At 36.4% G+C, this 17,878-nt stretch overlaps 1 protein-coding gene across 3 annotated transcripts; it reads left to right on the top strand.

The window, feature by feature from the left end:
- The first annotated feature begins 387 nt into the window (after positions 1–387).
- On the top strand, positions 388–17,785 carry LOC18442589 (ER membrane protein complex subunit 7 homolog). 3 transcript variants are annotated; one of them, XM_006852804.4, is made up of 8 exons: positions 388–682; positions 793–896; positions 1,046–1,089; positions 15,066–15,174; positions 16,486–16,549; positions 16,653–16,769; positions 16,953–17,061; positions 17,229–17,785. In XM_006852804.4, exons 2-8 carry the CDS (start codon positions 814–816, stop codon positions 17,318–17,320), a joined length of 618 nt encoding a protein of 205 aa, XP_006852866.1. In that variant the 5' UTR covers positions 388–682; positions 793–813; the 3' UTR covers positions 17,321–17,785. The 3 variants fall into 3 exon arrangements, with proteins under 3 accessions (XP_006852866.1, XP_011626409.1, XP_088711943.1); XM_011628107.3 differs by lacking the exon at positions 388–682 and adding an exon at positions 7,156–7,201 and having other exon boundaries at positions 786–896; XM_088855817.1 differs by lacking the exon at positions 388–682 and having other exon boundaries at positions 786–896.
- The last annotated feature ends 93 nt before the right edge of the window (positions 17,786–17,878 follow it).

Raw genomic sequence — 17,878 nt, 5'->3', positions numbered from 1 at the left:
GAAAAGTCAAATCAACATAGTGGCTTGGAAGATTTTTCCACTTTTCAATCGAATCACATTTTATGGGAGGACCCGGGGCCGATACCGGATCTGAATCGCTCAATTCCGGATCGAATCACCAATTTTTTAAAACACTAGTCGCTACGGCTTTAAGCCTAATGTGCGTGAGGCAAGATTTTTCAAAAAAGAAAAAAAGTCAAATCATCAGAGTGGCTTGAGGACTTTTCATCCGAATCCCATGTTATGGTCGGATCCGAAACGGGCAAGATCTAAAACGGGTTAGCCGATACCTAATTCAAACGGGTTAGCCGATACCTAATTCAAATCGCTCTATTCCAAATCGCGTCAGTTTTTTAAAACATTGGTTGCCACCACTTAAAACCTGATAGGGTTGGCCTACACTAGGTGGGGGTACCCACGTAGTCTGGCATGCTTTATTTAAAAAAAAAAAAAAAAAAGGTAAAATCAACATGATGGCTTGGAAGATTTTTCAATTAAAAAAATAGTAAAATCAGGCTTGAACACTTTTCAACCGAATCCCATTTTATAGCTGGATTTGGAACAAGGGCTGGCCAATATTTTATCCCATTTTATGGTCGAATTCAGAACGGGCTCGCCAACATCCAATTCGGATCGCTGATTTTCCGTTCGGGTCGCCGTTTATTAAGTCCCGTGGAGTAAAGTAAGTAGAAAGTACATTTTGCGGGCTTTGCAATTTTCCCTTTCTTTTATCAAAAATTTGGTACGTAGCAGAGATAAAACCATCGCTCTAAATTCTCATTCCTGTATCAGCAATCCACCGAAGAAACAGACATGGCGATTACTTGGCACCTCCTGTTTCTGCAAGTCTTCTGTTTCTGTCTCTTCTCATCCTTTACTCCATCGAACTCTTTGGGGTACATTCTCTTCCACCGAAGCCCTAATTTTTCAATTTAAACACTGGGGTTTCGATCTATTTCCTCTTTTTTTTAATTTCCGTAATTCTTGTAAGTGGGTAGTGTAAATTTATAGGGCATGGAAAATTTGATAGTTGTTGGATATGCAGGACTGCCGAAGGTTCTACAATTAATGGCAGGGTAAAGATTGAAGGTATGGTATGCAATGTATTGTTACACTATGTAATAAGTTACGCTTGTTAGGACCTGGTATAGATTTGTCTTTGTTTAACTCTGTTTTGTCTTTGATCTGGTTATTTAAATGGTAATTGAGATCTTGAGTGTTTGTTCTTGATGGTTTATTTTTCCTCTCATTTAGTTGCAGTGTCGTGGATTATATACGTACAAAGCAGAGATCTATTTCGACACTGTTAAGCTGTGGAATTTTTCTGTTTGCGAGTGATTTGTCGTTGAACTCATTTGAATGGATAATTGATTGGCGAATATTGCCCTTTCTTTTTTTAAAATAAAATTGTGATGATCGTTATCTTCTATGGAGATTAATCCTACTCATTCAGCATTGGTGATAATCGTGGGCAATTGATGGTGTTGAAAAAGTAGAGGAGTGGATCATGAGTGAAAATGTTAACATGAAGTGTTGAGTTTTAGTTTATTATAGAAAAAGGTAAATCTTGGAACTTCAAATATTAGGTTGTAAATGTATCGAAAGAAATTCTAGTTATTAATCTGAGATATAAGCTAAGCTAAGACTAGAGTGGATATAGATACAAACCCATCTGCAAAGACAAGATAGATAATCAATTTAACTTAATTAAGGTTAACCTTCTCAAAAAAAAAAAATCAATTTAACTCAATTAGAGTACAAAAGCCTGGAGCTCTTTACTAAGAACTATGATTATTCTTCAAAAATTGTGCACCTTCTCGTAAGTGTTGTTACTTCTTGACAATCCGTAGGTGATCTCTTTTATAATTCCATAAACATGTTTTTTTTTTGTTTGTGAGGAAATGGTGATCTTTATATTAATAGTAGAGTGTATTACATCTAAATTTTTAAAGACCACATCCCACAAATTGGGTGCTCAGACTACAATATGAACATTTGGAGGGGGAAGAGATAAAAATAGTGTAGAAACGAAAAACAATCCAAGAAAAACAAGAAAGAAGAAACAAACACAAAAGAAAGAGACAATATATCATAACGCAAAAATATACGTGGTTCGGCAACGTGTCTACATTCACTGGAGATTAGAGCTTCTTTACTGGCACTGGAAAATAGGGTTACAATACTCTCTTCTTCACGCCTCTTTGTTTTTATCTAATACAAAGAAATCTGCATTTTTCCCTAAACGATTAACTTTGGATGAACCCCCAATCTCAACGATATATATCAAGTCTCAGATAGATGGTACAAATTACCGAAATACCTTTGTACGGATATATATATCAAGTTTCAGATATATCGAATCCCATATACGGATATATCCAAATTTTTCCTCGTGGGCTACCGCCCCCGAACCCCCGCAGGGGCCGAATCCATCAAGTCAACCTGTTAGGACGATTCCTTTAAGCTTTTAACAACCTTTCAGAATCGTCTTTTTGACTTCACCTTGGCAAATATATTTCCTCAAAATACAAGACATCAATCCTCAACAAAAAAAAATACATAAATAGGGTAGAGGAAAAGATGAGAGCATTAGAGAGTAGAATAGGTAAACAATGTCTTGAGAAGAATTAGTGTTTTGTTTGGTGTTGTCACCAGTGTAGGAGTGGTCTTAAGTTCCCAAAATCGTCCGAGATCTTTATGGCTCAGGGAGGGGAGAATGTGGTTGGTCTTAAGTTCTAAAAAATCATCTAAGATCTTTATGGCTTAGGGAGGGGAGAATGTGGCTGGTCTTAAGTTCCCAAAAATCATCCAAGATCTCTATGGCTCAGGGAGGGGAGAATGTGGGGGACAAAGGGAGGGAGGAGGATTGTAGAGGGATGAAAAGTAGGCTGAGAAGAATTTAGGTTGAAGGAACAAGGGGCAAACAAACGAGGGATGTAGAAAAGGAGAGTTGGGGAAGAGAGAAAAGGCAGTTTAGAGGGAGATTAGAGAGAGGGGGAAGTTAGAGAGGGTGAATGGTTGGGGGGAGCAGCAGACCGAGAGAGAAGTTGTGATCTCTCTCTTTTTTTTTTTGTAAGAGAGGGGGAGGAGAAGAGAGGAGGTAAAGGGTATGAGGTATCGAGTGATTGGCAGTGCACCTGTGAGGCAAAGGTTAACTTTTCACTGTTGCTTTCCTGTCAAATGCCAGCACGGATATGGAAGAATTCTCTAAAAGAAAAATAATAATAATGAAACCAACACAAATTTCTATGAGATATATTTCTTAAGTACCAAACTAGAAGAGCATACTGTGTTTTCTAGAGGTGGAAAGTGAGGGAAGAGGAAATCATACTTTGTTGAAGGTGATTACATTTAGAGCTTGTGAAGATGTCTGTGGAATATGTTCTTTAGTGCAACACTTTGGTCGAGAAGCCGCTTTTGAATGAGAGAACAAAAAGTGGTGGTCACAAGTGTTTGGTTCGCTGTGTCGTGATTTTATCATACGCTTAACTTCTTGGTTCAGTAGTGAAGCTCTCCCATCTTAGCCCCTGAAATAAAAGTCTTAGCAGGTTCAAGTGATAAGATACATACTGACACAAGTATCAAAAGTTCAAAACACGTATGCACAACACAGACACATAGTGACAGATGTGTGCATGTAGCATGTAGTATGTAGTATGTAGTATGCATGATAGCAATGATTTCATTCACGAATGGAAAATTACAGTAATTAGCTCATGGTAGCAATCAGTAATCAACTATTATCACGATTCACATTTTCTAGAATTATCTCTACAAACTTACAAAGTTTACTTCTCTGGACCTGTTAGTTGTATTTAATGCGCTGATTTAAGTTCACAGAATTGAAAGCTCGACGTATCCTTACTTGTCTCTCTATCTCTTTCCCCTCAAATAAAACTCTCTCCCCCCCCACCACTGCTCTCTCTCGCCTAGTCTAGACCTGGTCTCTATCTTAACATTGGTGTGCACCCTAAAAGCCCTTTTCTCATCCATTTCCCACCTAAAACCCTAAGAATCCCCATCAAGATCCTCCTTTCTCTCTCCTTCCATTATGCGCTGATCTAGAGCTCTGATGTTCTGAAATGTTGTCAAATTCTTACGGCCCCAAAGGGCTTGGGCTCTGCAATGGTTCTCCTATTTCTAGGTGTGGTGGGAGTCACATACTACACAGCTGTTATCACCAGTTACTCTTCCAATGATTTCCCGAATTCTAGGGTTTTTTATTAAAAAATTGAGAAATTGATTCCTGATTCTGTATCTGTTTGATTTTCTCTTTTTATTATAGCCTAGGATTTTTAGCTCTTCTTTTTGGTTGCAAAGTAGTCGCATTCGATTTTATTGGGTAGTGAATAGTTTTGTTGTTTTTAGATGGAAATGGAATATCCTCAATTTTCTGGGAAGATTTTGTTGTGGCAGTATTCCTTTTATCCCTGAGAGGGTTTGAGCACAAAGTAAAGAAGAAATTTTGTTGCATTTACATGCTTGGGAGTTGATTGAGATGCTTGATGGCATTAGGGAAAATTACATAGATTGTCTTTTTGTGGACATTTCTTTTTTGAAAATGGTTTGTCTATCTATATATGCCCCTATTGTTTAAGAATCAGTTCACTTTGCTTTGTAGGGGATAGATGGTAGTTATTTCAACCCATTACACAATTATCGTTTGGAGATTGATCATTTGAAGTATGGGTTGTTTCATTTGTTGCAATATCTTATTGAATGGTTATTGTTACTAATTGTTATCGAAAACGAGGGTGAGTATGCAATGATATGCTTGTAATTGCAAAGTGAAAACTATGTGCATGACACACTCAATCTACCTTTAATTCATTTCTGATGTGGGCATGCTTTGTCATTTTTATAGGCAGTTTGGTGGTCTTATCTATTTGATCTATTCATTTTAGATGATGAAATTATGATTATACAAAAGAAATCACCAAGAAGAAATTGACCAAAGAGGCAATTTTTTCTTGTTTTTGTGTGTGTGTGTGTGTGTGTGTGGGGGGGGGAGAGAGAGAGAGAGAGAGAGAGAGAGAGAGAGAGAGAGAGAGAGAGGAGGGAGGGATAGGAGAGAGAGTTATCACATATTTTTTGGATTTTTAATTATGGTCTGAACCACATATTTTGTTCATATTGATATGGTTGGGCTATAACCAAAAAATCACATTCAAAAAGGTAAAATCAACCTCTAATCAATGAATCACTCAATGAACAGTCAAAATAGGTGGTTTCCAGCTTTTAAGGCTGCGAAGCTGGGGAAACTATGAGCACCAAATTTCCCAGACAAATTATATGTTGGGGGGTATTTTTCTAACAGAGCACCTAACTCTAGTTCCTTCAAATATAGAGTACAGAACTGGATCATAGTGTGGCAACCTGTTCTTGAAAATAGGCTTAAACGTAAGGGTGGGCATCAGGGCCTCATGTTACCCAAAAAAGGGGGGAAAAAACCCCCTTAAAAGCCAGGTTAGTTGACGCTCCCAATTCAAGGTGGCCCCCCAATTGAGAAAGCATAGGGTTGTCCACTCTGACAGGCAACTGGCAACATATGCGGCAAAATAATTGGAAAAGTCAAAAAGCCTTAGGAAGGCTCCCAAATAATCACATTGGGAGCCAATTTTGACCTCTCGAATAAATGCCGTGGGCTTTGGGATTGGTTGTGACTTGAAATGCACGATCGGACGGCTAATAAGGGTGGTCGGTCAAACCTATCGAGATGGATGCAGATGTGCACCAATATGAGCCAAAATCTTGTCTCATATCCCCCAAGATATCGCCCCAAAAGCGGGCCATCATGATATCAAGACGCTGAGGTATTCTGGGATCAATTTTGATAGCATGCATGGTAACTTGTTTAGCACATAAAAGTGGGTCGATTTACAAGAGAGCCCCCATAAACGGTACCCGACCGACTTGGAACTTTGGAGGATGGTAGAAAATCCCTTAAAAAGCTTGACTTTAAAAATTGGGGTCAATCCGATATCATTTGGTACTGTACACTAAAAGGTATTGGGTGTAGCATATTATTCCTGTGCTACCTCGAATGCTATTCACCATGGGGCAAAAATACAGCAAAACAGCAAAACAGCACAAGATGATGATTTGTTGAGGCCATATCTCCCAATTCCATTGAGAAATGGGCTCATTTTTTGATATGTTGTTCTTTGTCATGAGAGCTTTCCATATATATATATATATATATACTACTACATATCAAGTGAAGGTTAAGGGGTGGACAAGTGTCAAAAAAATACCCCATGCCTAGAGAATATAGGGTAAGTGACTTTAAATAGGTGTCAAGGGTGGGCATTGTGTGAAGAAATCAAGATAAATACTATGAGGGATAAAAACAAGGAAAGGTTGCATCTCCTTACCATCTCAGAGAGATAAACATCATTTCTTCAAACCGTTGAATCTCTTCACCAAAAACTCAAAAAAAAAAAACCCAATTTTTTTTTAAAAAAATAAACAATAGCTACCCTTTTGTACCAATTGAATATGAAAGTCGAGAGATATGATATAGAGAGAAATACGTGAGCGAGATAGTGAAAGGAATATGAAATTTAGGAACGATAAAAGTGAGATATTTTAGGGGAGAAAAAGTAGGGAAGTAATAAATGAGAAAGAGAGAAATGACCTAGAGAAAAACACGTGAGAGAGAGGGGAGAGAGAAAAATATGTGAGAGAGAATGTTTCCTTAAAAAACTATCTCTAGGCCAACATAGAGATGTTTTTTGAAAAGGTGTGAGTCTTTAAAATACAAACTACCAAAAAGACACCCCTAGATGAGAGATAGAATGGTTTTCGAGAAAATCTCTCTAGATAGAGATAAAGACATCTTTTGAAAAGGTGTGAATTTTTAAAATACAAACTGCCAATAAAACACCCCAAGATAAAAAAGTGTCTAAATAATGATATTCAAAATGCAAACCTCATATAAGTACCGCTACCAAACACTACAAATAGAATATCAACATTGTTTTCTCTCCTTCATTTTCTCTTTTGTCATTCTCTCTACTATCGCTCATTCTCTCTTTACTATCCTCACCGACACCCCTTTTTACACCATTTCTTTTCAACATCTCTCTTTCTCTTTCTCTATTGATTACAATTTTCATCATACTCACTCTTCCTCTCACACTCTCTGACTGAAAGCCTAACAAGACCATGTCGTTGAAGAGAAAAAGTGAAGTAATAAAAGGTACGCCTTTATTCCTCTCTTTCTCTATTTGTATGTCTTATGCTCTTTTTTTATTCCTTGGTTATATCCGTAAACTATAGATTTCATACTCATTGTGGTTTTTTGTGGCCCCTTCTGGGAATTGTGTGATGATTTATTTGTCCATTTTTAAAGTTTATATTTCTACAATATTTAGCCTAGAAAACCTGTGATCATCATGAAAATAAAGATGCAAAATATACTTCTTTGCATCTATCTACTGTTAAACTTTGATTTAGTTCTTAGTTTGTTTGAGGTAATTAGTTGAGAAGGATACTCATGGTTCACTTAATTTGTGGATGACTTTTGGGGTTTTCTAATCCTTTAGGGTATGTTTGGTAGCAACCTAATATCCTAATATCTAAGGATAATATAAAATAGAACATAATTTGAATTATGAATGTTTATGATGTTAGGGTCAAAATATATCTTTTAAGATTTAACTAACCACCTAATATTCAAATCCAAAAAATGTCAACTATGAGTTGAATTTTTGAAATACCAAAAAGAACAGTGGGCGGCTTTCCATTTTCCATCGTAATATTGACAGGGTTTGGTTCTTGCGCACTCTATCTCTCTTATACCCCAAATGACATAACGCTATTAAATCTTTGCTCATGAACTTGCAATGGGTTTGTACCTTGCACAAAGCTTCACTAGACTTGCAGATTCATTGCCTTTTCTCATTAGAGGAATTTGTTGCTGCCATAGGTTTTTTCCTCTCTTACCCTTTTATTTTACCTTCTCAGTGATGGTTGAAATGAAAATCTCAAAAACTCCATTCCCATGAGCACAATAAAAATGGATTCCCATGAACACCATTAAAAATTGGTTTTGCAGAGGACATGGAATCACTCACTCTTCGTGGGTGGGCCTACTCCCTGTAATTTTGGACCTACTCTCCATGAATCTACTCCCAAAAAATTCAGATCCTTTTCCCTCACCTGCTCGACATTTGTTTTATCTCTCTATCTCTGTAGTTTATATTGAATGAGGATAAAGATCTAATGCATCTATCTCTCTCTCTCTCTCTCTCTCTCGGATGTCTTATACCCCAGTGTTGTGATGAAATCCTTTCTCCAACAATTTCTCTCTCAAACCAAATTCTCTTGTTTTCTATTCGTAGAGAGAGAGAGTGCGAGATTTAGAAGGCACCTAACCTAACCTCACCTACTTGAGCTCCCTTGCTAAGCAATTGTTGGATTCAAAGTCTTGGTTACATCAAACAACCATTGTTGGATTAACTTTGGGAAGTCTTCTCTAATCATGGTTCTACTGGTCTATATGCCTTATTGCTATATCCAATTTATGAAAGTTTGGAATTATTGGTAAAGAATCAAATAGATACAAAAAAGAAATTGTTAGGATAATAAATTAACTAAAACTATGAAAAGCCAGCAAGGCCTTTATTTAAATTTACAGATTTTTTAATATTTAATTCTTGTTTTGTCAAACATACCCTTACAACTTTATGGTGCATTATTTACTCGAAGTTTGTTATGGACAGGAATTTCTTGGGGCTTGATTGCATATCTATCTAATCTCCCACTGCAAGAACATGTGATTAGTTGCGTGAACACTTATCGCATATCCAAATACTATTACGTTGCATGTCCTCTAATTATGGCAAATTTACCATAATAATTTTGCCCATACCTATTTCATTTCTACGTGCAACACACGTAACTATTACATTGCATGTCCTCTAACTATGGCAAATTTATCATAATATTTATGCCATTGCCTATTTCATTTCTATGTGCAACGCACGTAAACCCACTAGTATATATGTATACGGTTCCTGCTTTGGATCAAGAAGAAATTCTGGAGAGAAGTTGGAGGGTTTGATTACTTTCACTTGTTGCTGGCTGGGTGACGTCTACTCACTTTTCAGCTCATAATCCAGGAGGAATCTTGAGCTGAAATTTGGTGTTCATACTCTTGACTTACTCATCTTTCCATCAAGATAAGATTTGCCATGGATCCCTTGGAGATCAATGGAGATTCGGAAGCCTATTTACTGCTACATTTTGAAGCTTGCTGATGTTGGTCCCAAACTCACAAAAACACTCATTAATTCCCTCAATACTCGGAGTTTTTGAGTGGAAATTTGGTGCAAAATGCTCCAAAGTCGATTCTCTACAACTTCACAAACCCAAAATGGCCACATACCCATAGAAAAATGATGAAATAAGCAGTGGAATTGATGGATGAATGCATCACCAAAGTTTCTTAGAGTAATAAGTGATTTTCTTATCAAAATCACCCTAAAACATTTGTTCTTTTGGAAAGTGATGGGACACAAGTTGATAATTCACCCATGTAGTATATAGAACATTGATTATCCACCCATATTTCAATTCAATTCTATATAAGGCCCAAACCTAGGTCATTTGAAGGGTTGGATGTTGAAACTTAAGATAGAAGCTTAGAGAGAGAGAGAGAGAGAGAGAAGTCCCATTAGAGAGAAACCCTAGCTTTACCTCAAGCCCCCATTCTAGAGAAAATCCAACCCCAACCAAAGCATAACATGCCATGCCTCATCTTGAGCTGAGATCCTAGCAAAGAGAGAGAGACCTACCCATTGGGGTTTTGATGGCATGTTATAAGCCAGATGGTCTAGAAGGGCCTGCTTGCCTAACTGAGTTCAGGAGATTACGAACCCCAACAAATTTGTGAGCATTTACTTTGCTTAACTGAAAAGTTGTGTTTTCTCGTTTTCTTGTGTGTTTGCTTTAAATATTTGGAGTTGTTTATATATTGCCACGCATGCACACATGAAATTTGGCTTGCACTATCTAACAAAGGTTCCCACGTTTAGACTAGTTTGATTTCCCTCTTCCTTTTGGCTCCCAATTTCATTGGGATTCCCAGGGAAACATGTTGCTCGCAGTTGTCAAATGCCCCCTTAAAAAGCCACCTTTGATGATCGCATACTTTCTTTTTAGGGTAGGTATGATCGCATGATCTAAAAAGCCCTCTGATTGGATACAAATTCCAAGTTATATAGTGTGGGGCCTCCCCATGTCTGTTCATTTTGGGAGCTAGGACCGCTTTTCAGAAATTATCTCTATTGTATTGTGAATAAGCACTCCAATCTCAACGACCTGCAGTTTCTTTTGGCCCTTCTATACCTGTGGCTTCAAATGACACAATCCTTGGAGATTCTAATCCACAGAAGATCTAATTGGCTCTGTATCGTTGGTAAATTTTCATCCTCAAACTAGTAGAATCTTCAACTTAACTATTAGCATCTCTTTTTATTGCGAATAACCACTCCAATCTCAACACTCCTGCTCTTCCTTTTTGTTCTTCTATACATTTATTTTCAAATGTCACAATCCTTGGAGATCCTAATCTGCAGGAGATCTAATTGGCTTTGTATCGTTGGTAATTCTTCATCCACGAATTATTAAAATCTTTTACTTAACTCCTTCGTAGACCTCATTAAAGAGCGTAAGAGTGATGGTTCCTTTTCATATATCTCTTCATTTGTCATGGTCAATGCAACTAGATGTTTACTTCTATTGCTTCTTAACTTTATGTTCAGGAAAGAGAATTTAGCTATGATGTGTGTTTGTATAACATTGTAAACCTTTTTGTTTTGATAAAATGTTTCTGTTTTCTTGACAACCCCAGATCATTGCCAAGGTATAATGCGATTGGTGAGTAAATCTCATTGATTCCCTCTTGTACTTTCTAGGCGTTTGCAAGAGCACAAATATGTCCTAGGCATATCCCAAGAAACTCCATAAAAGGTTCAAATTATAGAATTTCTTTTCTATATTTTCCAAACAGGCAGCGGTACAAACTTTGATTTAATTGTTACTAGTGGGTTTACGTGCGTTGCACATAGAAATGAAAATAGGCAATGGCATAAATATTATGGTAAATTTTCCATAGTTAAAAGGACATACAATGTAATAGTTACGTGCGTTGGACGTAGAAATGAAATAGGCAATGGCATAAATATCATGGTAAATTTGCCATAGTTAGAGGACATGCAATGTAATAGTATTTTGATATGCAATAAATGTTCACGCAACTCATCACATCTTGCAGTGGGAGATTGCATAAATATGCAATCAAGCCCCAAGAATTTCATGTATGTAACAAACCCCAAGTAAATAATGCACCATAAAGCTGTGCGGGTATGTTTGGAAAAACAAGAATTAAATATTTAGAGATTTGTAAATTTGAATAAAGGCCTTGTTGGCTTTTTATATGTTAGATTATATTATCTTAACAATTTCTTTTTTGTGCCTGTTTGATTGTTTACCAATAATTCCAAACTTTCATAAATTGGATATTGCGATAAGGCATATAGACCAGTAGAACCATAATTTGAGAAGACTTCCCAAAATTAATCCACCCAAAATTAATCCAACAATGGCTGTTTGCTATAACCAAGACTTTGAATCCAATAATTGCTTAGCAAGGAAGCTCGAGTAGGTGAGGTGAGGTACCTTCTAAATCTCACACTTTCTCTATCTAAGTATAGAAGAGAGAATTTGGTTTGAGAGAGAAATTGTAGGAGAGAAGATTCATCACAACATTGGGGTGTAAGACATCAAAGGAGAGAGAGAGAGAGAGAGAGAGAGAGAGAGAGAGAGAGAGAGAGAGAGAGAGAGAGAGAGATGCATTAGATCTTTATCCTCTTGGGGTGTGAATTTAATAAAAACTACAAAGATAGAGAGAGAAAACAAAGAAGGTTGAGCAGGTGAGGGAAATGGGTCTCAATTTTCAGGGAGTATATTCATGGAGAGTAGGTCCAAAATTACAGGGAGTAGGCCCACCAAGAGTGAGTGACTCCTTGTCCTCTGCAAAACCCATTTTTAATTATGTTCATGGGAACAAATTCCTCCGGTGAGAAAAGGCAACGAATCTGCAAGCTTAGTGAAGCTTTGTGCAAAGTGCAAACCCATTGCAAGTTTATGAGCAAAGATGTAATAAGGTTTTGACATCTAGGGTTTAAAGAGAGATAGAGTTCGCAAGAACCAAATCCCATCAATATTATGATGGAAAATGGAAAGCCGCCCAATGTTCCTTTTGGTATTCCAAAAATTCAATTCATAGTTGAAATTTTTGGGATTTGAATATTAGGTGGTTACTTAAATCTTAAAAGATATGTTTTGACCCTAACAATCAGGGTTTATAAACTTTCATAATTCAAATTATGTTATATTCTATATTATCTTTAGATATTAGGATATTAGGGTGGTACCAAACATACCCTAAAGGATTGGTAAGCCCCAAAAGTCAGTCACAAATTAAGTGAATCATGACCATCCTTCTCAATTAATTTCCCTCAAACAAACTAAGGACTAAATCAAAGTTTAAAAGTAGATAGACGCAAAAGTATATTTTGCATCTTTATTTTCATGAGGACGACAGGTTTTCAGGCTAAATACTTCAAAAATATAAACTTTAAAAATGGACAAATAAATCATCACATAATTTCCAGAAGGGCCATAGAGAGTATGAAATCTATAGATTACGGATATAACCAAGGAATAAAAAAGAGCATAAGACATACCCAAGGAAAATACCAAATTGACAGGTTAGTGTGAGCTTATCCATGCGGTTATACACTCTTCAAAAAGGAATCAATTTTTTGAAAGATCTTGGCTTTCATGTTTTGGTGGGTTGTCTGAGATCCTTTCAATGACCTATGTTGAAGGGATATCTATATTATCCGATCGATTGCGTAAGGCCTGCGGTAGCAACGGAACCGGGGAAAGTTTAGAAAAAAGACAATTATTTTTTATTATATTATTATACTATTATATTAGTTAGTGATCCCGGCTCTGTGAGTCCTTTCTTTCGTGATGAACTGTTGGCACCAGTTATACATTTTGTCTTTGTGGGCCGAGGAGAAAGTGGGGGCTCAGCGGGAAGAGGATTGTATAGATATAGAAGGAGAGGGATAAAGACGTACCTTTTATTACTTCATTTTTTATCTTCAACAATATGGTCTTGTTAGGCTTTCAGTCAGAGAGAGTAAGAGGAATAGTGAGTATGATGAAACTTGTAATCAGTAGAGAGAGATATTGAAAAGAAATGGTGTAAAAAGAGATGTTGGTGAGGATAGTAAAGAGAGAATGAGTGATAGTAGAGAGAATGAGGAAAGAGAAAATGAATGAGAGAAAACAATGTTGATATTCTACTTGTAGTGTTTGGTAGCGGTAGTTATATGAGGTTCGAATTTTGAATATTGTTATTTAGACACACCTTTTCATCTTGGGTGTTTTCTAGGCAGTTGGGATTTTAAAAACTCACACTTTTCAAAAGACGTCTCTATCTCTATCTAGAAAGAGATTTTGTAGGAAACCATTCTATCTCTCATCTGGGTGTGTCTTTTTGGCAGTTTGGATTTTAAAAACTCACACCTTTTTAAAAGATGTCTCTTGTCTATCTAGAGAGAGATTTTTAAGGAAACCATTCTCACACATATTTTTCGCTCTTCCCCTCTCTCTCACGTGTTTCTCTATATGTCACTTCTCTCTCTCATTTGTTGTTTTCGTACTTTTTCTCCTCTGAAATATCTCACTTTTATCCTTCCTAAATCTCATATTCCTTTCACTACCTCTCTCACGTATTTCTCTCTATATCTCTGAACTTTGGTACAAAATGATAGCTATTGTTGTTGTTTTCAAGTTCTTTTTAAGTTTTGTTTTGTTTTGTTTTTGTTTATTTTTTTATTTTTTTTTGTGGGGGGTTTTGGTGAGGAAATTCAATGAGTTTTTTTTTTTTTTGGGTTTTGGTGAAGAGATTCAACGATTTGAGGAAATGTTGTTTATTTTTCTCTGGGATGGTAAGGAGATGCGCCCTTTACTTTTGTTTCTCTCATATTAGTTATCTCGATTTCTTCACACAATCTCCACCCTTAACACCTATTTAAAGTCACTTGCCCTACCTTATTTCGAGGCATAGGGTCCATTTTTTTTTTTTTGATACTTGTCCACCCCTTAATATTTGCTTAATCATATAGTAGTAGATATATGATGATATCCATTCTTAATGTCAGAGAAAACAACCAATGCAGTTAATAATAGTTAGCAAGGTTAGGTTTTTGCTTTACTGAAACTTAAAAATGGGCTAAGGGATACTTCTGTTTCCACTTTTCCTTTGCTTATATACCGTGAAAGCACGTAATGGCATCTAACTCACATGACCACACCTTCCTGACCCCCTATTACTTGCATACATCTCTTTAGTAAAACTAAGTAATTTCATGAGCTTACTCTCGGCTTCCTCATTGAAACCTCTTGCTGCTTGTGGTTATATCCTGCATTTGGCAGGTGGCTAATAGTTCCATCTAATATAGTCCCCTACAAAGAAAAATAATAAGCCACAGTTCTCTGTAGGGAATAGTTTTTCTTTTTGAGGGATATTAGGGAATAAACTTTCTAAATGCAGTTCTTCTCTATTGTCTATTGGTCTCTTATAATTTGCGACCTTGTTGTGTGTTTGCCTTTTTGATAGTTCACTACTAATGTCACTTGCCTGTTTTCAACATGATCATACAAGCACAGTAGGTTTCCAATCTTCCCATACTTTTGTTTTGTGATAAAAAAACATACTTTTGTTTCTTTATTGATTGTTTGTTTTTCTTGATGTTATAATGTGTAAATGGTTTTCCCTCCCTGATTTACCGTCTGTTGATCAGTCTTCTCTTCTCACTAAGGCTGCATTGGAGCAACGTAATCCCTTTCTTCATTGTCTTCTAGATATTAGCCTAAAGTCTAATGTATGGTAGCAATAATCTTTATTTTTGATGAATGAAACCATTTTCCCAATAAACTAATTGCTGCATTTTGAGATCAGTGATATTTCTGCTTGGCAGGTATGGGAGCAAAAGGCCTTGGTCTTCCAGGAAAATCTACAAATGTTAAAGTCATACTTAATGGTGGCCAAAGAGTTGCTTTTATCAGACCAGATGGTTATTTTTCTTTGTATCCATTCCCATATTGTAGGATTGCTTTATGCTATTCTCGTCATATTTGCATCTAAGTTATCCTTTGAAATTTTGTATTATATTTAATTGCTTTCTTTCGGTGTTTCAATTTTTTTTTAAAACTCGGGACTCATGTGAGGCGATCTGCTTTTGGTTACCTGACAAATCTCGTGGTTGAGTCTGTCAATTTATGCCGTTTTCCAATAGACTTAGTTGAATTGAGTCGATATGATTCAGCTCTGGGCCTGTCTGAGTCTGAAGCTGAGTCAGTGGTTTTAAAACATTCCTTACTTTTCCTCTCATTGTAAATTATTACTTAATGGGTGCGGTTTGTATAGAGCCTAGGCTCTAAACAATCAAATTAGAGCCTACCTTCAATTAGTGTCGAGAAATGTGGTTTCCGTACTGGAAATCTTTGTGATAGCCTTAAAGTATATTTTCATTTTTATTTATAAAGTTTAAAGCTTAAAAAATAGTGTAGATCAACAGATCTATGAAAACTTGAAAATGTTGAAAATTGACAGTCCAAAAATGCGTTACAAAATACACTATTTTCAAAAGTTTAAATCTATTTTTTTATCATGTCTATGCATCTTGATGCTGTGATGATCAATTTGAGGATATTTAGGCTTCAAAACAACCTCTTCTAGTGAAATTTTTGAGGTTAGGCTCAAATTTGATTGTTTTGAGCCTTGGCTCTATATAAACTTTTCCCTGACTTAATTAACCTTTGCTTTTAAACTTATTTTGATCAATGACCTTTCCGCATGAAATTTTTATCAATTGTGCTTTTGTGTAATTACATTACCCTCTATTCACACAACAAACTTTTTAGAGTTTGATTGAGAAATAATCACAGGGACAGAATTAGATCCTTAGACAAGCAATTGAGTAAAATCTATCCAATGGTTATCATTTGTTGCTTTGGGGAGATTGTATTGATGAATTTCAACAAAACCCTATGTAATTTAGATACCAGGTTAACCAACATTGCACAATTCATACCTTATTTCCTTAGCCATTCCATGCAGTGGATATTAATGTGGCTTGTCATCCTTCATTTGAGGTATTAAAAATAGAGTAAAATGCATCACTGAAAAGAAACCTACTTATTTTGTCACGATATAACCATTTGATAATTAAAATCAGGATTGTAACAAATCAGAAGATAGAAATCATACAATGAGGTTTGGATTCCTACTTATTTTGTCACGATAGAACCATTTGATAATTATAATCAGGATTGTAACAAATCAGAAGATAGAAATTATATAATGAGGTTTGGATTCCTTGACTTGTTATGCAAAAGCCATGGTGTACCGGCCGGAACACATCTTATTGAAGTAGCAGCTCTAGGTTACTTCTTTTCTCCGGTAATGGCCACCGCACTGAAGATTCCATGTTTTCCTTCATGATGTAGGCATGATGCAGATTTCACAGTTCTTTTTTTTTTTCTCAATTCAATTTTATTGCCAGGTTCGTATAGATGTCAGTTCTAGAAATCCTGGTAAGGTTCAGGCTGCATTAACAGAAAACAGGAGGACACTGAATGAGCTAGTGTTAGAACCTCTGCAAGAAGAATCTTATTATGAGGTGAATAGCCCATTTTTCTGTTATTATTTTTTATTATTTTATTACTATGTCGAATATGTAACAGTAAAAAAATAAAAATATGTATTGACTACGTAACAAATTTATTTTATTTTTTTAAATGAAACTGTGTTGACTATGTCGTTGTCATTTGAGGAGCTCAATTCTCACTATTTTTATTTGCAGATAAGAGAGCCCTTCTCCATTATATCTCTTGTGAAGAGCCCCATGGGTTTGATGGTGGGCTTCATGCTGGTTGCTGTTTTCCTGCTACCCAAACTGATGGAGAACTTGGGTATGTCCATTCTCTCTTTCTCAATTTTATTCGTCTATGGTGTTGATGGTGGACCATTAACGGGTGACTTTTTCACTTGAACCAGTCTCTAAAAATTAATCCTGCTTGGTGACAGATTTTATTAATGAGATAGTGAGTTTTAACTTACGATTCGGTCATGTCCTCAGATACTGAAGAAATGAGAAGGGCCCAAGAAGAAATGCAGAATCAAGGTGTTCCCTCCCTTTCAAATTTGTTGCCAGGGAGGAGCAATAACTGAGATCTCTGCTGGAAACAAGCTGGTGCTTCCTCAAACCTTTTCATGCAAATATCTCAAAACGCATCAATGGGACTGGTGATGGTTTTCCGCTACTGAGTTTAGGCGCCTTGCCCTCTTCAGTTCTCTCTGCCATGTTTTTTTTTTTACTTGTTTTTTCAGTAGGTGAACTGGGTTCGAACCCTGAACCTCAGTTATGTGGCAACAAGCACCTCTAGATGAGCCATTGGGCTTAAATGCTTATAGGTTAGGTTGGTTTTGTTCATTCTTCAGAGAAACTTCCGACATTGGAACTGTTGACCACCTTCATGTAATCCCGTTGTTTACCACTAGAGTAAACCCTAAAAGGGATTTTCCCTTTCCGGATCTGGATTTATATCATGTTGTGCAAATTTCTTTCCATGAACTACTAATACAGGTTTTGGTACATTACATGATTTATATATTAAAATTTTCATTTTCTTGAAAGAATTGATTATAAACGTCTGCTGGATCCTGGAAACTTATATAAACACCTCAAGATTGCAAAGATCTCTTTCTCAAAGGGCTAGATTACCGAAT

Source organism: Amborella trichopoda, chromosome 13 (genome assembly GCF_054954075.1).
Source record: "Amborella trichopoda isolate Santa Cruz 75 chromosome 13, AtrichopodaSantaCruz75HAP2 v2.0, whole genome shotgun sequence".
Taxonomy (NCBI): Eukaryota; Viridiplantae; Streptophyta; class Magnoliopsida; order Amborellales; family Amborellaceae; genus Amborella; species Amborella trichopoda.
This window is presented reverse-complemented; position numbering and strand designations above follow the sequence as displayed.